Source organism: Mesoplodon bidens (assembly GCF_964165515.1).
Source record: "Mesoplodon bidens genome assembly, chromosome: 4".
In the NCBI taxonomy this organism is placed as follows: domain Eukaryota; kingdom Metazoa; phylum Chordata; class Mammalia; order Artiodactyla; family Ziphiidae; genus Mesoplodon; species Mesoplodon bidens.
In genome coordinates this window covers 49,507,173-49,528,018 of record NC_138160.1, presented here as the reverse complement: position 1 = coordinate 49,528,018, position 20,846 = coordinate 49,507,173, and the positions used below count along the sequence as shown (strand labels likewise).

Genomic DNA, 20,846 nt, shown 5'->3' with positions numbered 1-20,846 from the left:
CCAAAGTTGTTATGAGGGCTGGAGATCATGCTTGTAAAGCACAGAACTGCTGGTTCAAAAGTGGATGACATTATGAGCTGCAACTACATAAAACAGCAAATGAACACAAGTTTCAAATAAGAGTTGACCCCCAACCCCACCCCAAACAACATACTGAAAAAAGTTCAAGTTTGTCTAAGATCACTTTAATAACTTCAAGTGGCAAGATACTTTTTTGATATTCCTTACATGCATCATTCTAGCCTGCTCCTTCTGAGTTCGATTAACACACTGAATCAAAGATTAACAGGACAAAAAAAATTGAAAGAGAAAAAGCTCAAGCGCGGGCAAGAATGCACAGAATAATGAATAGAGCAAGATGCTGCATGCAGACCTGCTGTGTGGCCCACAGTGACCCTGCATGTGAGCTCAGTTCAAGGCCAGTGCCCTGCCCACCAAGATGGAACACAGCTTCTCATGCAAGAGAACTGAGAAAAAGACTGAAGAAGAGAACTGACCTACAAACGTGGGTGAGTCTCCTGCTCTAACTACACACCCTACCATCCTCTCAAAACCTTCGGCTGTTTGTTTTTTTCCAGGTAACATGTATGACAAACTGAATTTCTCAATCCATGTTATATAAACCCACATACGAATACAATCGGCCTTGATTAGGGAGCTTCTCAAACTCTTCTAAGGAAGTCCCTCTAACAGCAAAAACAAATGAAAAAGTACCTTTGGGTAGTCGGGGAGTGGCCAAAAGAGGCCACAAACGTAAAACTAGACTACGTTTTTCAAACTGACATATTCTTTGTGGGACAGGTGAGAGACAGCTAGTAGATCGAGCCACTGAGTAAAAGCACTGCCTCTTCCTGGAGAGTCAGAAAAACATTTCCCAAGTAAAACACCACTGCCTTCATCCATTTACTCAACAAACTTTTTTTGAGAGTCAACTATGTGCAAAGGGTTTTATTGGGACTATGAATATGAAAATACATACATATAGACATACACACATACAGTCTAATGGGGGAGACAAAAAATTCACATAGGAAACTATGATTAGGGTTACAAAGGAGAGAACTCTTTGCCAGGAGCTTTCTCTAAGCCAAGCTGACAATTAAGGCATGAATCGGGCAAAGAAGAGCATTCCAAGCAGAAAAAAAGAACATGGGCAAAGGCAGTGAAGGGCAAGGGAGAACAGTGTGCAAAAGGCACCTGAGGGACCAGGCTGGACCACGCTAGGCCTTGCACACCCATGAATGACTTCTGTCCTCTGAACAAAGGGAAGCCACTGAAGGTTCTGCACAGGGAGATCACAGGCAACATCATCCTGCCTTCAATACATATCATAAGAGCTGATCCTTGCCTGTCCAAAGTTCACAAGCTGATTATAACACTCTTAACAAATACATGAAGTTTACTCTTAATGCATGTACACACGAGAAGAGCACATACAAGAAAATGAAAAGCTCTGTGGTACATATTAGAAGTATACAAAGGCCATTAACAGGTCTTTCACTGGACAGTTAGAAACGAGTGTGGAGTAGGTCATCCAGGTCACATCAGCACAGCTTTCAAGGGCAATGATATATGAGATCACCCAAAAATAGAATTGAAAAAAATACACAACCAAAATTTCAGTTCATATTAAGTTCTTAAAATTTAACTTGAGGGGCTTCCCTGGTGGCGCAGTGGTTGAGAGTCCGCCTGCCGAGGCAGGGGACACGGGTTCGTGCCCCAGGTCCGGGAGGATCCCACATGCCGCGGAGTGGCTGGGCCCGTGAGCCATGGCTGCTGAGCCTGCGCGACCGGAGTCTGTGCTCCGCAACGGGAGAGGCCACAACAGTGAGAGGCCTGCTTACCACAAAAAAAAAAAAAAAAAAAAATTAACTTGAAACTATTTTTCTGAATACTTTACTTGTAAATCTTTAAATCAGGAGAAAGGTTAATCAACTCTTTTCACTGATTCAAGTCCCCAGAGGATGGGAATGCAGATCTTATACATACATTCCTATGACTTGAGAAACTCAGAAATGCATCTGAATGAGTGTCTTTTATCTTCCATCCTCTGCTTATCCATTGCAAATATTCAGGGAAGCCTAGAAACTAAATCACAAGTGATTAGGTTAATCCATAAACTGTCCATTCTACTCAAGAATAGAATTGAATTGATCTTAGCCATGCCCCTCTCCACTTTCAGGAGAATAATTCTAGAGTTCCAGTGAAGGCAAAATTCATCAATCATTGGGGTCAAAAACAAGAAAGGCATTAAGACACTAAAGCCAAGGCATACTTTGTTGAATAATATATGTTCTGCTTAGTTGCACTAGATCAGACAAAATTATAATGATAATAAAATATTAACAGAAATTAATCTCTGGAGAGTGAATTTCAATGTTTTAATGGTAATGAAAGTTTGTTTTTTTTTTAAAAAAACAATGTTTCCCTTCTCTGATTACAAAATCGAGATATGATGATTGTAGGGTTTGGGGAAAATATAGAAAACTAGAAGAAAATATTAATAAATAGAGAAAATCAGGGAAAAACTGGGGCAGAACAATAATATATTTCCCTTTTGTGTAACTATTTAGAATTCAAGTACTTTCATGTGTTCCCATGTAGGTCTCTTAACAGCCTCATGACAGAGGCGACAGACGTACAGTTATTTTCATTTTATAAAGACTCAAGGAAATTCAGAGCCACCATGTGATCTGCCTAAGGGTACAAAGGCAGTAAGACAAGACCCATCGAAGAGGATTCTAGTCTCCTGATGGGTCAGGCATCTTCTCCAGCTCGTGGCCATGGGATCAGCAAATGATACAGGAGTAGTTAACTCCAAGCACCTAAAATGAGCAGTACCTGCAAACATCGATCAAAAGCAAGAAAATGTGCACAATAGAATTATATCATTAATACAAATATACGCTAGAGCACTACAACATCAAGTAAAGATAGGAAAATTTACATATCTTTAAGTTACCAAAAAGGGAAAAAGTGGGGGGGAGGGGGAATACACATCAAACCCATGGAGATGGAGAATCTCTTAATTAACTGCTTCCTTTTGGTGTGAATGCAAATGCAGAGAGACATCAGCTATTTCCTACCTGAAAGAGAGTGAGTGGAGCCCACTGATAAAGACCAAAGCTCTTGCCGTCCCAAACAACTCTCCTCTCCCTCCCTTCCTGTCTCCCTACACACACGCTGTAGCATATGCCCGTGCGAACATACAGAGTATAATTTTAAACTGGTTTATTTATTGCCCCCTTCTTCCTGAAAAACAAGATATATGGCTAGGTAACCATATATGTTATCATCTGAACCGGAACATTTATAAGAGTGAAAGAGGTGACTATTCCTGATTATGCTAGGAAAAGAGGCATAAACCAAGAATGACTGGGCAAATGGGAACATGCAGTCTCCCAGTATCTGGATCCCTCCTCTCATGAAACAAGCATTGGGAGTACACCCTTACTGTTCAAAAAAACTGCTTGGTGTGTCCCATTTTATGCAATACTGGGTCTTAAGGAAATTCTACATCAAGGGAAAGTCATCAGCATTTTGTAGACCAGTTTAATAAACATTCCTAATTAGTGAATGTCTTTTTACAATGCATAAGATCTTGTGGGGTGTTTTTAAGTTATATGTGGTTTTGCAAGCCGTCTGAAAAAAGTTTTAAGAAACCAGTTAAATTTATTTTTGCCAACTTCTTTAAAAATTGAAGTATCAGGGGCGTCCCTGGTGGCGCAGTGGTTGAGAATCTGCCTGCCAATGCAGGGTACACGGGTTCAAGCCCTGGTCCGGGAAGGTCCCACATGCCGCGGAGTAACTAGGCCCGTGCAACTAGGCGCGTCTGGAGCCTGTGCTCCGCAACAAGAAAGGCCGAGACAGTGAGAGGCCCGCGCACCGAGGTGAAGAGTGGCCCCCGCTCACTGCAACTAGAGAAAGCCCTCGCACAGAAACGAAGACCCAACACAGCCAAAAATAAATAAATTAATTAATTAAAAAAAAAATAGTGTTCCAATGACCTTGTTTAAAAAAAAATTTGAAGTATCAAATAAAAGGAAAAAGCAATCTCTTAATCACTCGAAGGTATTTAAAATTCAAAGTTACTTGCTTTGGTAACCCAAAAGTACTGTTCTACACAGGAATGCCCAAATTATTTTCTGTGTAGACGCTGGAATCATCTAATAAATAAACTAATTTCAGAACAGTTTTTTTGGCTGATGCTGATGCTGTTAACAAGTTAACAAGCTCGAAGGAAAAAGTTCCCTCAAATAAGAAAAAGAAGAAAGAAACCTTTCATGGTATTTGTATAAATGTACTGCTGGTAATAAATAAAGTCTCAAAAACCAAACTTCCTATCTTGTGGTCATATTCCTATTCAAAATACCTCCTAAGGGACAACTCAGATTCAGAAAATCAAACAGAAATTGGAACTTGGAGCTATTTTTTTTCAACTAAGAGAATTTCATACAGGTACACACAAATACTGACATATAATCTAAGCCTACCATTCATTCAAGGGACATTTCAATGTCTACTATACACACACTGCACTGACACTATTAATAGTTGGCTGTCCTGGATTTAAAATTTACCAGTATTTTTTTTCACTCTAGCAGATTTATCTTTCAACTCCAAAAAGGGACTTTTTATTTAAATACTCTGTGATTCTCACCCCAAAAAACAAGGCTAGAAATATCTACTAAACAATAGCAAACTCAAAATGACCCTATAACAGTATATGGCAGGGACTTCCCTGGTGGTCCAGTGGTTAAGACTCTGTGGCTCCCAATGCAGGGGGGCCAGGTTCGATCCCTGGTCAGGGAACTAGATCCCGCATGCTGCAACTAAAAGCCCCGCATGCTGCAATGAAGATCCCGCATGCCACAACTACGACTCAGTACAGCCAAATAAATAAATATTAAAAAGTAAATAAATAAAATATTACTTAAAAGAACAGTATATAGCAGAATATTTTTACATTTATTTGTTAGCACTTCATATTCTGAGTTGTCTGATAGCCTAACTATTGCTCCCCTCTATAAAAGATGCTTAGAAATCTACAATCCTACACACTGCAATTTCTCATAAGAAACAATCCCTCATTTTCTCCAACTTTCACATTAAAGATGAGTTCCACAGCTGTGTTCTCAAGTTTGGAAAGGGCCATGAATCAGACAGGCCAGTGTCAGTCTTTACAACAACCCCTTGCAGAATGTCAGAAGGTCTACCCACCTTCACTGAGAAAAAACCAGAGTATACTTATGAACTTGCTTTACTATTATATCGTTTTTAAAAATGGTATGACGGTTCTAGATTTCCTGGGTAAGGCTTATTCAAAGAGTCAAGACATAGAATTTTCTAGATTAAATAATAAATTAGGCTTCTTGAAAGAGCCAGGTTCAAAGCTCAATTCTAAAAATTAAAAAGGCAAATCAAAAATAAAGAGAACACTAGTTGCTCCACAACTGTAAAGGATCAAAGAGGGGAACTGCAACTCAAGGAGTAAATTTTAAAAACTAGCCTTTTAGAGATGCAATAGCCAATCCACCCATAAAACCACCATAAGTTGGCCATTATACACTGCACACATTACATTCTGAATTGTTACTATCTTTAACAGGAAGAATGGGGGGGGTAAGTAAAAAATACAGTTTTTGTAACATTAAATAAGCAGCCCAGTGAAATATAAATTCCGGAAAAGGGAAGAGGAAAGGGACCCTCTATATCTGAACATGGCTACCTGAATTTTTTGTGCTTTTCTGGCCTTAACCCACCACCACTTAGCCCATCTTTACCACCATTCTTTCCCAAGACCCCAATACGCACGCATATGCACGCAGGCGCACAAACAGGCGTTCACACACAACACATACACACAGTTACAGGGTTTAAAAAATACAAACCATATCCTTATGTGTCAAAAAATAAATTTCATACAAGAGCACAAGAACTCTGAAGTCTCGTGATTTATCAAAATCAAAAGACAATGTCACTGCTAAGCTATGAGCTAATGCACGTTCAGACCTAATACATACACTGAATTTTGAATAAACTCAGTCACTGGCTCTTACATCACCAATTTTTTTCTAACACATCTAAAATTATAAACTATGAAAACAAATTCTGGAAAATAAATGAGCATGAAAAATCATGGATGAAACTTAAATTACTGTTGAAACAGAATTTTTTTTTTTTTTTTTTTTTTTTGCGGTACGCAGGCCTCTCACTGTTGTGGCCTCTCCCGTTGCGGAGCACAGGCTCCGGACGCGCAGGCTCAGCGGCCATGGCTCACGGGCCCAGCCGCTCCACGGCATGTGGGATTTTCCCGGACCGGGGCACGAACCCGTGTCCCCTGCATCGGCAGGCGGACTCTCAACCACTGCGCCACCAGGGAAGCCCTGAAACAGAATTTTTAAAAAAATCTGTCCATTTTAAAATAAAAGTATTTTTCCACAAATTGTTAAAATGAATAAAGAGTTTCAAAAAAAATTTTTCCCCATTGCAATAGTCCTTATTGAAAGCAAAAATGCAATACTATCCAATACTCTGGAATTTCTTGCTATTTAATGAAATAGCTTAGACAAAATGCCTTTTTAATAAGTTGCTAAGAGAGATCCACAAAAACTGCAAAGAAACTGCCCTCACAAGTTCCAATAAGGAACATCATTTGAGCACTTTGCTTATAAGACTTTAAACAGCACTAGTCAAACTACCATCTGGGCTTTGGTTTTAATCAAGCTTATTAGTTAAACTGGAGCTGACATCATTTACATGACTAACCTAAGTGAAATCTAAATTACATTAAGGATCCATAAGATAGTCACTTACCTACTACCATCCAGTAGATTATAATGTTCTAAGCATATTATAAATATATATATGTGTGCATACACACACACACACACACACCTCTATCTATAGAAATATACATAGATATATCAGTGGATCTATCTCCAAGCCACTTTTGGAAAATACACCTACCATAACCTCTAACTGCAGAAAGACACCACATGGTATAATTAATACACTGTGATATAGTTCAATGCACTCGGTACTCTATCCCCAAGACATTCTGATTATATTCCCTAATGAAATTTTTGTTTTCACTCTAAGAAACAAAATATCCTTGGATCAGCAAGAGTAAGCTGCCCAACTTGCTCTTATCCACAATGGAAGCATCTCATTTTAAGATGTAAAAATTTAAATTAACTCTGAAACATCTGCCTTCTCTAAGCCATTAGACCAGCAAGTCACCTTTCACTAAATCCCTCACCTTAAGCTTTTTTTCAAAAAGTGAATGCAACAAAATTTGTCCAATAAACTACCTTAAAGACAAAGTGGGAAAAAAATCAATTTGATTCTATTTCTAGTTATTTTGGCCAATTATTTTGTTACCTTAAGAAGGGCATCACATCAATGCACTAGCTAAATGTTATCCTGACATCCAACAGATCTAAGTACATTATACCACAATTCATTGAATAAGTGAATAATAATCATCATTCCTGTTTCTACTCAAATTCAGTGTGGTCCATGGTACACTGAAAATCATCCCTAACATACCCTCAGCTTTTTTATGTACTACTATGGAAAGAATATAAATACTGTTCTTCTTACCGAAGTCCCTTCCAAACATACTACAGATTCACACTGTGACATTCTTTTCACTTCTTTCCAAAATTATACAAGAACAAATCCAACATATTTTTCATTTTGAGTACAACTGATAATCAAGTAAATTCTTAAATTCACACGTGCATCCAAAAGTTTAAAACTCAGTTTGCAAATACAATCCACATGATACTGGCTCTAGGGTATACAGAATCTAGACCCAGATACTGCTACTTTGACCAAAACCCACCTACACTCCCTACTAGAATAAATAGTAAGCTTTTTATTTGCTAAATATGTTCTTACAGCATTAAGCAAAACTAAACACACAGAGAGAATACTGACAACTGTAGAAAAAAACAGTACATGTGTTTTTTTAAATGTCTAATGACACCTATAATTATATAAACCAATTCAGACTCTACAACTTCAACAGGAATGGCAATTTTAAAGATGCCCAAGGCATTTTAAATTAATCAGGCAAGTCTCACACCTCTTGGTGCTACCGCAAAACCAAAATGATTGAGCAGGATATATGTCTGACCTGATAAGGCAATTCTTAAATCTTTCTCCTATCTAAAATAGTTATCACAGTATGATGCCTACTATCAAAAATCAATCCTTTCTTTAAAAAATGCACATCCCATTTCGAAAAAGTAGAGGTAAGTAGAATATCATAACACAGAATATATACAAAAATTAGTTCAGTTTAATAACTGAAAAGTTAAGTTTTTGACATTTGCCAAGCAGTCCCACAACGTGCTGGCCCTATGCCATCATGGCCTAGTGCCAGCCTGATGGAGGGCCAGGCTAAAAATAGCAGCCAAGCAGCAGCTGGAACACATAGGTCCTTGTGACCTCAGCTTTATTTCCCTAAATCAAGGGAGGTTGAAGGGAAGGGGACAGTGGCTGGGAAAGAAAGGAATGGAACACACTCTCTTGGTTGGTATTTCCTACCTCTTCCGATTTCTTGCCTTTCTCCCTACCACTCTCTACTCTTCCTCACTCCCCCACTCCATTCCCCCATGCCCAAGAAAGGAAGGGAAAGAGCATGGGCATTAGAGAAGGAGGGAAAAGAAAGATACTTGAGCTCTGAGGCAGGTTAGGTTCAGAGGCTCCCTTCACTCCTACCCTCAAGTCTCACTTGATTCTGCCATCATCACAAAGCAGCCATTGGTCATTTCAGTCCTCAGCTTTACCATGGTCTGGAGAAAATATAAGACAAAAATTACACAGGTGATAATTGTAGGAGAGAAGCAAGAGAGAACTAGAATATGGTGTCAGGAGTTCAAAATCCTAAGTGCTAAGGAAACTTGAAGAATGCTTTAAAAAAACAAAGATCGGGACTTCCCTGGAGGTCCAGTGGTTGGGACCCAGTGTTTTCACTGCTGAAGGCCCAGGTTCAATCCCACCGCATGGACAAAAAAAAATTAAAAATTAAAAAATTAAATTAAATTAAAAAACAAAGTCCTAAAGAAATAAGGTAAACTTATTTTTTTTTTAAAGTCCTCACATACATCTGATTACAAACTTCTGGTATTTGTGTTTTAGCAGTTTATTTTATGACAAATATTTATAAAAATCATGGCCATCTTCTTTGTAGAAGTGAGTTAATATAAAGCAGTAGCAGGAACAAAGGTTCAACGTAACCAAATGCTACAGTGCTACCTTCAGCTTCTGCCAGCCTTTACCAAAAGACTAACAGTAACACCAGAAGAGGCTCCAGGCTCTGCCCTTTACAGTGAAATGATAAAATACCTATACTTCATTTATAAAAATACTGATCACTGTCAGCAAATATTTAACAGCTACAACACGGCACATGTAGCATTCTAAATTGTACTAACATAATCAAGAGAATTTAAATCTTGCTTCTGTAGACTCATTCTATGTACTATCTTCTTATGCATATTTTCCATATAATACCTCTAACTTTAGAGATCTGACACCAATTAACAATGAAAAATGCTTTAAGTAAACAGACTGTTAAATAACGTAGGACCAGGCAGTGAGTCACCTGAACTTTAAGCGCATTAATTCATTAAATGAGCTTCCAATTTATCTGATCAGCTTTTTCAGCTAGTAAGCGTTTAGATGTACTGACAGGTTCTACTGTATCCTTGCAATTAACATCCTTCCAATTACCTATCTCTTTCAAAGAAAATTAAATCTTTTTCTCAGCACAAGAAATAGTATAATTTTCAACCATAACATTCAAAAAGTTGTACAAGATAAATGTATATATGCGACATATATATTGCAATTAGATCTAACATGCAAGTTATTCCTCTTTCAAAAGTTAAAAATGTCTGGGCTTTCCTGGTGGCGCAGTGGTTGAGAGTCCGCCTGCCGATGCAGGGGTCATGGGTTCGTGCCCCAGTCCGGGAGGATCCCACGTGCCGTGGAGTGGCTGGGCCCGTGAGCCATGGCTGCTGAGCCTGTACGTCCGGAGCCTGTGCTCTGCAACGGGAGAGGCCGCAGCAGTGAGAGGCCCGCGTACCGCAAAAAAAAAAAAAAAAAAAAGTTAAAAATGTCTGATGAATGATGATCAAAATCACCCCACACAACCATCTTCCAAAGCTGAAATTCGTTCACAAAAGGCACTTTTTTTAACTTTTTGTTTTATATTGGAGTACAACCGATTGACAATGTTGTGATAGTTTCAGGTGCACAGCAAGGCGACTCAGCCACACATATACACGTATCCATTCTCCCCCAGACTCCCCTTCCATCCAGCCTGCTACATAACACTGAGCAGAGTTCCCTGTGCTATACAGTAGGTCCCACAAAAGGTATTTTTAAAGTGCAGTTTTTCAAGTCAAATCTTTAAAATACATGTTAAAAATCATAGCTCTGATCACACTTTAAAATTCTGGCTGCTGTGAAAAATCACCCTAAAAAGTACCAAGAGACTATAAACATGAAGATGAACTTTCTAGAATAGTTAACGATGACACATCACCAGTAATATTATTTAGGGGGTAAGAGTACCAGCCCAGAGAGGCTGTGTCTGGCTCCATAATTTACCAGGCTGTGTGACCTTGGGCAAAAGTTACTTGCGTTTTTTCCCTATGCTTCAGTTTTCTCATCTGTGAAATGACAATAATAGAAGTACCTAACTCATAGGGCCGTTAAGAAATATAAAGTACTTGGAGCAGTATCTGGCACATGGTTAAGTGCTCTGAAAGTGTTGACTGGAGATGTTGTTGCAGCAGTATTAAGAGACTCGCTGTAAATCATGCTCAGTACAATAAAGAAAAGCCCGAAATAATACAAGGTCTTTATAAAGAGATGTTAATAAAGCTTTGAGGCCACATCAATTACGTGAAAGAAGTGTACCTAAGGGTTATGTATATAGTACTAGTTACTAGCGATGAGGGTGGGGTGACACTGACAGAAACACTGAAAAACGTACAAAAACAGGTCAAACAGACACTACTGAATAAGTTTTCATACACATACTAAGTTCAGAACAGACAAATTTCTTACTGGGTATTGACTTCTATCGTCCTGTGTATGTAGTATTTTCAACTTTTAGTAAATTCTGTATTACAAGGGGGTATGCGTACAGTCATGTGTACTCACACCAACTGTAATAGAGTTTCATACAGCTAGCAATCATAACTAACTTTTCCTGAACTTTAATCTCATCAGAGAACATCTCTACAGTTTCCAAATGTCTACAAATGTTTTATACTAGCATGTACTAAGCACGCCAGAATCACTGCTTAACTGAAGCCATTAGAATCTGGCCTGAAACTAAAATGTTATCTAGAAATACTTTTATAACATTCAATGAAATGTTAGCCAAATAATCTCTCCAGCAGCATAGTCAATTTACATTCATTATATGCTTGTTCTGATTTCTGAGATCTTCTGAAGTTTACCAAACATTCCCAGCAAATTAGGAGGCAGCCTGAGTAGTGGAAAAACAGAGATTCCACGTTTAACTTTGCAATTTACTATGCCTGTCTGGACAAATTACTCAACATGTCTGGGCCTCAGTTTTCTCATGAGCAAAATGGGAGAAGCTGGAATCGATCTCTACAAATATTCAGAGCTCTACAGGTAGATAATAACTATCATGCAAGAGTATTGTGTAAAAACAGAATCTCATCCGTTCGCATATTTAAGAAGAAACAGAAGAGTGCATCTGTACACAGAGGTCACTGAAATATGCTTGGGGTAATGATACTCAAATGATACCTAGGTTCACCTGTCTCCTTTTCTCTCACTTGGGAACATCAAATTTGTTACAAATAAATACATAAATAAATATATGTAACATATGCTGACAAAAAACTAATTATCACTAAAGAATTCCACAAATATAAAACACTTAGCATACCCTTTTCCAACAGACTTCACTTACTATCAGCTGAAGGTCAATTTTAAGTTCAAAATGAAAAGCAGATTTTGCACTGCGTTCTCTCCAAAGCTTGCTTTGGCTACCTTTTCTAGATCAAAAAAATAAAGGAAGCATCCCATTTTTAAAGAATTGAAAACCATGTACAAAGCAAATTCTTAGCAGAACACACGGCACTGAAAGCAAAAAGTGGAAAGACACTCAGATTTTTCAAATAAATCTAACACACTATATTTTTGAGACTCTGGCTAGGATTGAGAAACAAGTCTCTTTCCATGGGACAAGCTATGTAACATATTTCTCCAAATTACCACTTGGTACTGATTTCTCAGAAAGAGATGAGTCTTTCCATTCATTATAAGGAGGAAATAGCTCATGTTTTCTAATTTACAGTAATCCCCAAATATTTACATGCATCAAAAAATTAATAAACCAAGAAAATTAATTATATTTTTATTGGGAGAAAGCATGATTTTTCAAACTATATAATAGTAATCTGAAAGGTAACTGAAAATGGTTTTGTGGGCTCCATGTAGTTTATTACCATTTAAAAAATAGTTGCCTATAATCTGCTTTGTTTCTAAGACGTTTATACTTACCTATAATCTGCTTTCTCTTGTAGGATATTTGTCCTCTTAAATATAACAGGTAAAGGTCAACAGCAGTTCAAGTTTAATGATGGCCCCTATAAAAATTTCTAACACGGGTTTGTCTTATCATATGTATACATAAGCTTCTTAAAATAAAGGTACCAAACTCATTTTGCATCACTGAAGAAAACCGATTTTCTAACACAAAAATATAAAGCACGTAAGCATTTGGAATTAGTACAGACCGTTCGTATAATTTTTAAAAGGGACAGCTTTCTTAAACGAAAGCATCAGTCATTCCTTCATTGCCATCCTGTTCACTGAACATATTACTAGCTAAAATCACACATTCTTAAGTAAACTCTTAAAATGATTGTGAGTAAAAGAGACATGCTGCCCTGCGTCTTTCCAGACCAAACATTTAGAGTTGGAACTGATAGTAACTGATGACCCATTGTGAAAAGAACAGAAGCCAAGGATAAACAGATAAACATCTTAACAGTTGACCAGGACATACTTAAGACAACACTGACTTCAATTGTTCAATTAATTGCAATAATTGTTCTTTAGACAACACGTTCCACAGAATCCTGATGTTTTAAGAAGGAAAGGTATCCGAGTCCCTCATCTGCAAAAAGGATGAAACTCAATGCACAGTTAAAATAATGTGGGTGGCCTTTTCCTCCTCAATCCCAGGGTGTACTCAGAATACAAGTGTGTAGGGCAGGAAATTAAAGACTGAAGCAAGAGTAGAAATATTTGCTTAATTCAAATCTGCAATTCCACCTTCCAGTATTGTTGAAATATTCTGGCTACGAAAAGTATTCTGTCTCCCAAACACTTTAGATTTCTTCATTGGACCAGTACTAACCGTTGGAGAACCAAGTATCATAAAAAATGCCAAGATTGCTTCACCTAAAATTGAAACTCCCTCAGAACAATGCTGAGTACATCTGAGATGCTCAATACTTTCAAAAATCAACTGTAAGCAAATCAAACATCTCAACTCAGATAGAACCACAATAAAAAAACGCATGCAACTAGTTTCAATTTCTTTTCCTTTTGTGTAATTTTTCACTAACCAAAAGACAGAACGAGCATAGGACTCTGATTCAAATTTGTTCTATATCATTACCTTAATCTCAAAATTACATTCAATTAACTATATTATCATCAATAAACAAAACACCTAACTCTCAAAGTGCATTTAGAATCACATCTTTATATAATAATCTCTGGTCTGTAAAGAAAATCAAAATACTCAAAGGCCAACAAATTAGCCTTAAGTTAGCTGATTAAAATTTTAACTATCTTAAATCTAATAATGATCCCCTTTTACTGCTTTGCTACCCCCTAAATCATAAAATTTTAAGTAACAAATCTGAAAAGACCATGAGAATGTTTAACAAAGTATAAACAGAATTTCTCTCCCAAAAGTAACCAGAAAAAAACCCCCAAAACCTAGCTCCTTCCTTCTCCTACAAAAGACTAGTTTCTAGTTTTGTTTAGCCATTTCTTGCTTTTAAATGATTGTTTAGTCACAAATAAGGAAATGGTGTTTCCAAAAAAAAAAAATTTGAGTGTACACCAGTTCTTCAGAAAGGGGACACACACACACACACACACACACACACACCCCAAAACAAAAAATAATGCATTAATTAAAAACACAAGGATAACTATCCTAAGATTTCTTATTAGAAAAGTATATGTTGCTAGTTTTAAGAAAAATCCAACCATAATAACAATGAAAAGTAAAATTCCCCCCAAAACCTTGCCCATTCATTTGACTGCCCTCCTCCAAAGATACTCACTATTCAATGGTTGCTTGTGTACCCTTTCCACGTTTTTACACACCTATATGCAAGTCCATCTTTTTTGTTTTAAACAGAAATTGCAGCATACTCCATGAACGGTTGAGTTGTTTTTATTTTTTTTGTGTATTTTATTTTTAAACATCTCTATTGGAGTATAATTGCTCTACAATGGTGTGTTAGTTTCTGCTTTATAACAAAGTGAATCAGCTATACATATACATATATCCGCATATCTCCTCCCTCTTGCATCTCCCTCCCACTTTCTCTATCCCACCCCTCTAGGTGGACACAAAGCACCTGAGCTGATCTCCCTGTGCTGATCTCCCTGTGCTATGCGGCTGCTTCCCACTAGCTAGCTATTTTACATTTGGTAGTATATATAAGTCCATGTCACACTCTCACTTTATCCCAGCTTACCCTTCCCCCACCCCATGTACTCAAGTCCATTCTCTACATCTGCGTCTTTATTCCTGTCCTGCCCCTAGGTTGTTCAAAACCCTTATTTTTAGATGCCATATATATGTGTTAATATACGGTATTTGTTTTTCTCTTTTAGACTTACTTCACTCTGTACGACAGACTCTAGGTTCATCCTCCTCACTACAAATAACTCAATTTCGTTTCTTTTTATGACTGAGTAATATCCCATTGTATACATGTGCCACACCTTCTTTATCCATTCATCTGTCAATGGACACTTAGGTTGCTTCCATGTCCTGGCTATTGTAAATAGAGCTGCAATGAACACTTTGGTACATGACTCTTTTTGAATTATGGTTTTCTCAGGGTATATGCCCAGTAGTGGGATTGCTGGGTCATATGGTAGTTCTATTTTTAGTTTTTTAAGGAGCCTCCATACTGTTCTCCATAGTGGTTGTATCAATTTACATTCCCACCAACAGTGCAAGAGGGTTCCCTTTTCTCCACACCCTCTCCAGCATTTATTTATTTTTTGATGATGGCTATTCTGACTGATGTGAGGTGATACCTCACTGTAGTTTTGATTTGCGTTTCTCTAATGATTAGTGATGTTGATCATCCTTTCATGTGTTTGTTGGCAATCTGTATGTCTTCTTTGGAGAAATGTCTATTTAGGTCTTCTGCCCCATTTTTGGATTGGGTTGTTTGTTTTTTTGATATTGAGATGCATGAGCTGCTTGTAAATTCTGGAGATGAATCCTTTGTCAGTTGCTTCATTTGCAAATATTTTCTCCCATTCTGAGGGTTGTCTTTTGGTCTTGTTTATGGTTTCCTTTGCTGTGCAAAAGCTTTGAAGTTTCATTAGGTCCCATTTGTTTATTTTTGCTTTTATTTCCATTTCTCTAGGAGGTGGGTCTAAAAGGATCTTGCTGTGATTTATGTCATAGAATGTTCTGCCTATGTTTTCCTCTAAGGGTTTGAGAGTGTCTGGCCTTACATTTAGGTCTTTAATCCATTTCGAGTTTATTTTTGTGTATGGTATTAGGGAGTGTTCTAATTTCATTCTTTTACATGTAGCTGTCCAGTTTTCCAAGCACCACTTACTGAAGAGGCTGTCTTTTCTCCATTGCATATTCTTGCCTCCTTTATAAAAAATAAGGTGACCATATGTGCGTGGGTTTATCTCTGGGCTTTCTATCCTATTCCATTGATCTATATTTCTGCTTTTGTGCCAGTACCATACTGTCTTGATTACTGTAGCTTTGTAGTAGAGAGTTGACTTGTTTTTACATGAAATTTGCTGGTCACCTCTTCTTGTCAGTATATAAAAATCTACTTTGTTTTTTCATGGTTGCATAGTATTCCATTGAGTACTACTTAGCCACTTCCCTTCTGATAGAAATTTAGCTTGATTCCAGGTTTTCAGTATTGCAAACCACACTGCAATGAGCATCACTCACCGTAATGAACATCGCTGTGCACTAATATCAATATATCTATGGAATAAGTTCTTAGAAATGACACAAAAAGATTGTGCCAACCATCAGGGGAGGCAGCATCCCATTCTCCCACCTCCTCAATCAATTCTGGGTAATGTCTACCCGTGTGCCAATGTGGTGGATGAAAATGGCATGTCATTTTTGTGTCTCTCTTAGTGAAGATAAATACACTTATAAATTATTTGCATTTCTTTCTGAAATGTGTTGTCCATTTTTCTACCAGGTTATTCATCTCTTTTTTTCCCCCGATTTTTAGGAATTATCTGCCAGCCTTTGGTCAAACAGGTGGTAAATATTTGCCCCAGTTAGTTGCTTAACTTGGTTCATCATGTTTTCAATCCTACAGAAACTTTTAGATTTTTTTAAATCAGGTAACTTATATCTCTCTCTTCCTTAACAATTCAAGTTCCAGGTCCCATTAGGGATTTGCCTGCTCTCTCCCAGGCAAAATTTTTGGAAAAATTTATGTGACTTCTAAATCATTACTGGAATGTTGTCCATAATATTTACAAACAAGCACCTTCAGCAATAGCTCCCACCCAATATATCATTAGTTAACAACAATAAGCCAACAACATTTCCTCCAAAACTTCCCATAATCAACTGATGAACAGCTCTGTACCAATTAAATATTGCTTACAGCTGCTATATCAAAGGTTTAATTTTTTTTTCCTTTAAATTTCTTCTTAAAATCTAGGAGTTGAAAAATAACTAAGCAAGTATGTTTAATTTCCGGGAAATCCCAATTCTCTGTCCCTCAATCCTTAAATAATCTTCAACATTTTAAGTGTAAAATAACCTTAAATAATCTTCAACATTGTAAAGTGTAAAATAAAGTCCAACAACTAGATTGTCTGTATCGTATCTATAATTTAGTCATCTCTACAAAAGTCAAAGAATACTTCCTGTACAAACAAACTTGTAATTTTGCAATAGCAGAAAATTGCTTATGATGCTATCAACACAGTATTCTGTTCTTTTCCATTTCAGGTTATGAAGTGAAAGGGTTCTACCTCAAATCACAAAATTATAAAATAAGCTTCATGTTAGTTCCAATTCAAACCACCACTTAGAGCTAAATTAGATGGTTAATCTAGCCACTCTCTCTGTTCTTCTTTAAGAAAAAAAAATCTTGGTCATAAGTTTTCTATCTCACAGTGCCAGCTGCCAGGCATTTAACAGCCTTCCATCTCTAAGCTGACTGGCACAACAAGTAATACAACTTGGAAGTTAAGGAAATTGGCAGAACTCACAAGGGAAAAAAGAATATTTTCCACAATTTGTACAGCACTTGTTTAGCACGTATGTTAAGTGTTTCCAAAGGGGTGGTCAACTCTTCAAACTATATAAGAAGCATCTACTTCACATCAACCACTGCCAGCTCCATTCAGTGGCCTCCTTCTCCTCCTGGGACTATTCAGAAAGTTACTATTTTCTTTTACAACTCACCCCGGCCTCTTCACCAATGAAAGCAGGCAAAGCCCACGCTGTGTGTCTGTCTCCTAGAGAAGATTGCATCTTTTATTTATCGTCCCTTGGCTTTATTTTCACAGTGAATTCCTGGCTTAAATGCAATCAGCCAAGAAACCCTCCCTATGTGCTCTCCTGTCATTCCTCATTGCTTGCAAGCAGAGTCAAGCACAGAAGGGGGAAAAAAAAAAACTCAGCATTGCCAGCCAAGCCATAAAAACTCACAAACTAGTTATACTGAGAAACCATGGATGTGCTTCAATCCATTTCAACCAGGCAGGAAACAAGGCGGGGGGGTAATAACTTGAAAGGCTGTTCATTAGATTTTTTTTTTTTAAAGAATGGATGGCCTCAGAAGTTAAACCCCCCTCTAGACATAAGGAAAGGGGTATCTAACCTAGAAAAGGCAACACTGGGGGCTGCCTTTACAAATAAATGACCATGCTGGAAATCACGTTTGCAGATTGCATCAGAATGCAAAGTAATGAGATAAGATTAAAACAAATCTTTAAGTCTCTCTTGGGTCCCCACCCAGCCCCCCACCCGACTCCCAAAGAGAAGGGATAAAAGGAACTGACTACGGAAAGAGAAGATTAAATTAAAAATCAGAGGCAGTGATGCTTCCCAACCTCTCCCCATTCATTAGGAACCGTGCTCACCACCACAGTTTAAATAGACAGCAATACGAGAAGTGGGGTAGAAAATACGTCGTTTTGCAATCAGGAGAAAAATACGGGGAAAGGGGAGTTTCACTATAGCATTGTTCTTTTCCGTGCAGCTCAAACATCCCCAGCGCTACAGCTGAAAAAAATATCTGACCAGAAAAAACACACTGGAGGGTGGGGGGAGGGGGAGGACAGGGAAAGCTTTTAAAATTCGGTATTTGAGAAAACTCTCATGGTCTGTCAGAAAAAGAAGGGCTGTGCAGCTTTAAACCACAAGTCCTACTCTCGCCTTTGTCAAATACCTTCTACTTTACATGCCCCGAAAAGAAATAAAAAGACTCTTTTGTTTGGTTTCCCCTTTTCGGAGGGTGACAGAAAACTGAAAGGGGCACAAATAAACCTGAAAATGAGAACAAAGTGCGGGGTCGTGCCCGGCTGCCAGGCGGTCGCGCAGGGAGGGACGCGGGAGCGGCCGCGGAGCCCCTCCGCCTCACGCTCCTGCAGCCGCCGGCCGAGAGCGCCAAGCCCGTCACCGCTCCCCACGGATCGCACAGAGCACGACCCCCGGTCCCCCGGGCGCAAACCGAACTCCGGCGGCAGGAGCCCCGGGCACGCCGCGGCCCCAAAGAACGGGGAAGAGCCAGCCCCTCCCGGCCCGGCTCGCGCCCTTTAATTAGGGGGCGTTCTCGCGGGGAGAGGTCCCTCAGGAGATGGGTCCAGCCCGCCGCCCACCGTCCGCGCGGCCCCGAGACGGAGAGGCGCGGAGGAAAGGACATTTAAATCCCGGGGCGGCCGGCGGAGCTCGCCCCGGCCAGTCCAGACGCCGCAGAGACCCCCGAAGCTCCGCGGCCGCCAGCCCGTCGAAGCCAGGAGAAAAGAGGCAGCCGAGTGGCATTAAAATGTATTTCCCTCCCTCAAATGGAAGGGGCGGGGGGTGGGGAGTGGGGGGAAGAGGAGAAAGAAAGACGAGCGAGCGACAGACAAGGGGAGAGAGGAGGGAGAGCGCAGAACGCGGCCCGGCCGCCGTTTCGGCCCCGGCCGGCATTGTCTGTGCGGCCCGCGCTCCCTCCCCCGCCCCGCACGGCCCCGCCACAGACACCCTCCGCCGGAGCCCGGCCGTCAGCCCGCGCCTTTGTCCACATTCACCCCCCAAAACAGGCGAGCAGCCCTCCAGTACGTGCTCCCCGGAAGAAGGGCGGGGAACCGAACGGGCCGGGGGCACCCGACACCCACCCCGCGGACCCCGCGGAGGGGCACGTCCTGCTGATTCATTTCCCCCTCGCGCTGGCCCGTCCGGGGAGACAGGGGGCGGGGAGGGCGGGGAGGAAATGGGCGCTCCGCTCGGGAGGACTGTCCGGGACGGTGAGGGCACCGGGCGGGGTGCAGGCGCGCGCTGGGCTGAGGGGCTGCCGGGAGGGGAGGGGGCGGGCGCCCCCCCCGAGGGACTGACGGACGGACTGACGGCCCCGAGACTGCCCCGTGACTCACCGACTTGCAGGACGTTGTCGACGCAGCCGCTCTCCAGCAGCGCGATGCCCCGGCGGAAGGGCAGCCGTGTCTCGTCTCCGCCGTCCGCCGACCCGGCAGCCCCCGCCGACGGGGCCCCGGCCCCAGCGGCGGCGGCGGCAGCGGCGGCGGCGGCCGAGGTGGCGGCCGGCGAGGACGAGGAGCCGCCGCCGCCTGCGCCGCCCGCGCCGCCGCCCGCGCCGCCGGGGCCGCCGCTGTCTTCGCCGGGGCCGCCCGCGGCGCCGCCGCCGGTGTTGAAGGACGAGTACATGCAGATCTCCCGCTCGCTGCGGGGGAAGGACCAGTAGACGATGCGGCGCTGCACCGGCTCCGGGATGCGCTCGAAGCGCTCCTCCACGCGCTGGAACGGCCACTTCTCAGCCACCTTGCGCGCCGCGATGTCCAGCAGCGACTCGGGGCTCTGGGTCTTGCCGGGCGGCAGCAGCCCCAGCGCTGCGCCGCCCCCGCACGCCGCCGCCGCCGCGCCGCCCGCCCGCGGGCCCGGCCGACAGGCAGAGCTGTAACCGCCACCCGCTCCTCCGCCGCCGCTGCTGGCCCCGCCGCCGCCGCCGCCTCCGCCGCCCGGCCGGCAGCAGAGCCGTTTCGCGGGAGGAGGCTGCTGTCCGCGCTCCGCCATGACCGCGCCGCTTCTAACCCGACAGCGGAAGTGCCAGGACCCTATAAACGGCACAAGGAAGCGCGACACGCACACGCCGCCGCGACGCCACGCTGCCATCTAGGGCCCGCCGCTCCTTGTAGGGGCACAAGAGGTGGGGCCTTCACTGTGACGTCGAGGCTGAGGCGGGGCCCCGATAGGGGAACCTAGGGCCAAGGGCGGGGTCTATGCAAATCGCTGGGCTGAAACATAAATAGAGCGCTCAGCGGACACGGGGGTAGCGGGGGCGCTGGGGTTG

General features: G+C 41.3%; 1 protein-coding gene across 1 annotated transcript in view; it reads right to left on the bottom strand.

Annotated features, from left to right (window-relative positions):
• The window catches only part of ZSWIM6 (zinc finger SWIM-type containing 6), a 209,648-nt gene extending 188,868 nt beyond the window's left edge, over positions 1-20,780 (bottom strand). Inside the window, exon 1 of the mRNA XM_081233380.1 lies at positions 19,915-20,780. Within this exon, the coding sequence (XP_081089506.1) occupies positions 19,915-20,668 (754 nt within the window). The 5' untranslated portion in view covers positions 20,669-20,780. The remainder of the gene's footprint in view (positions 1-19,914) is intronic.
• Between the last annotated feature and the right edge of the window lie 66 nt (positions 20,781-20,846).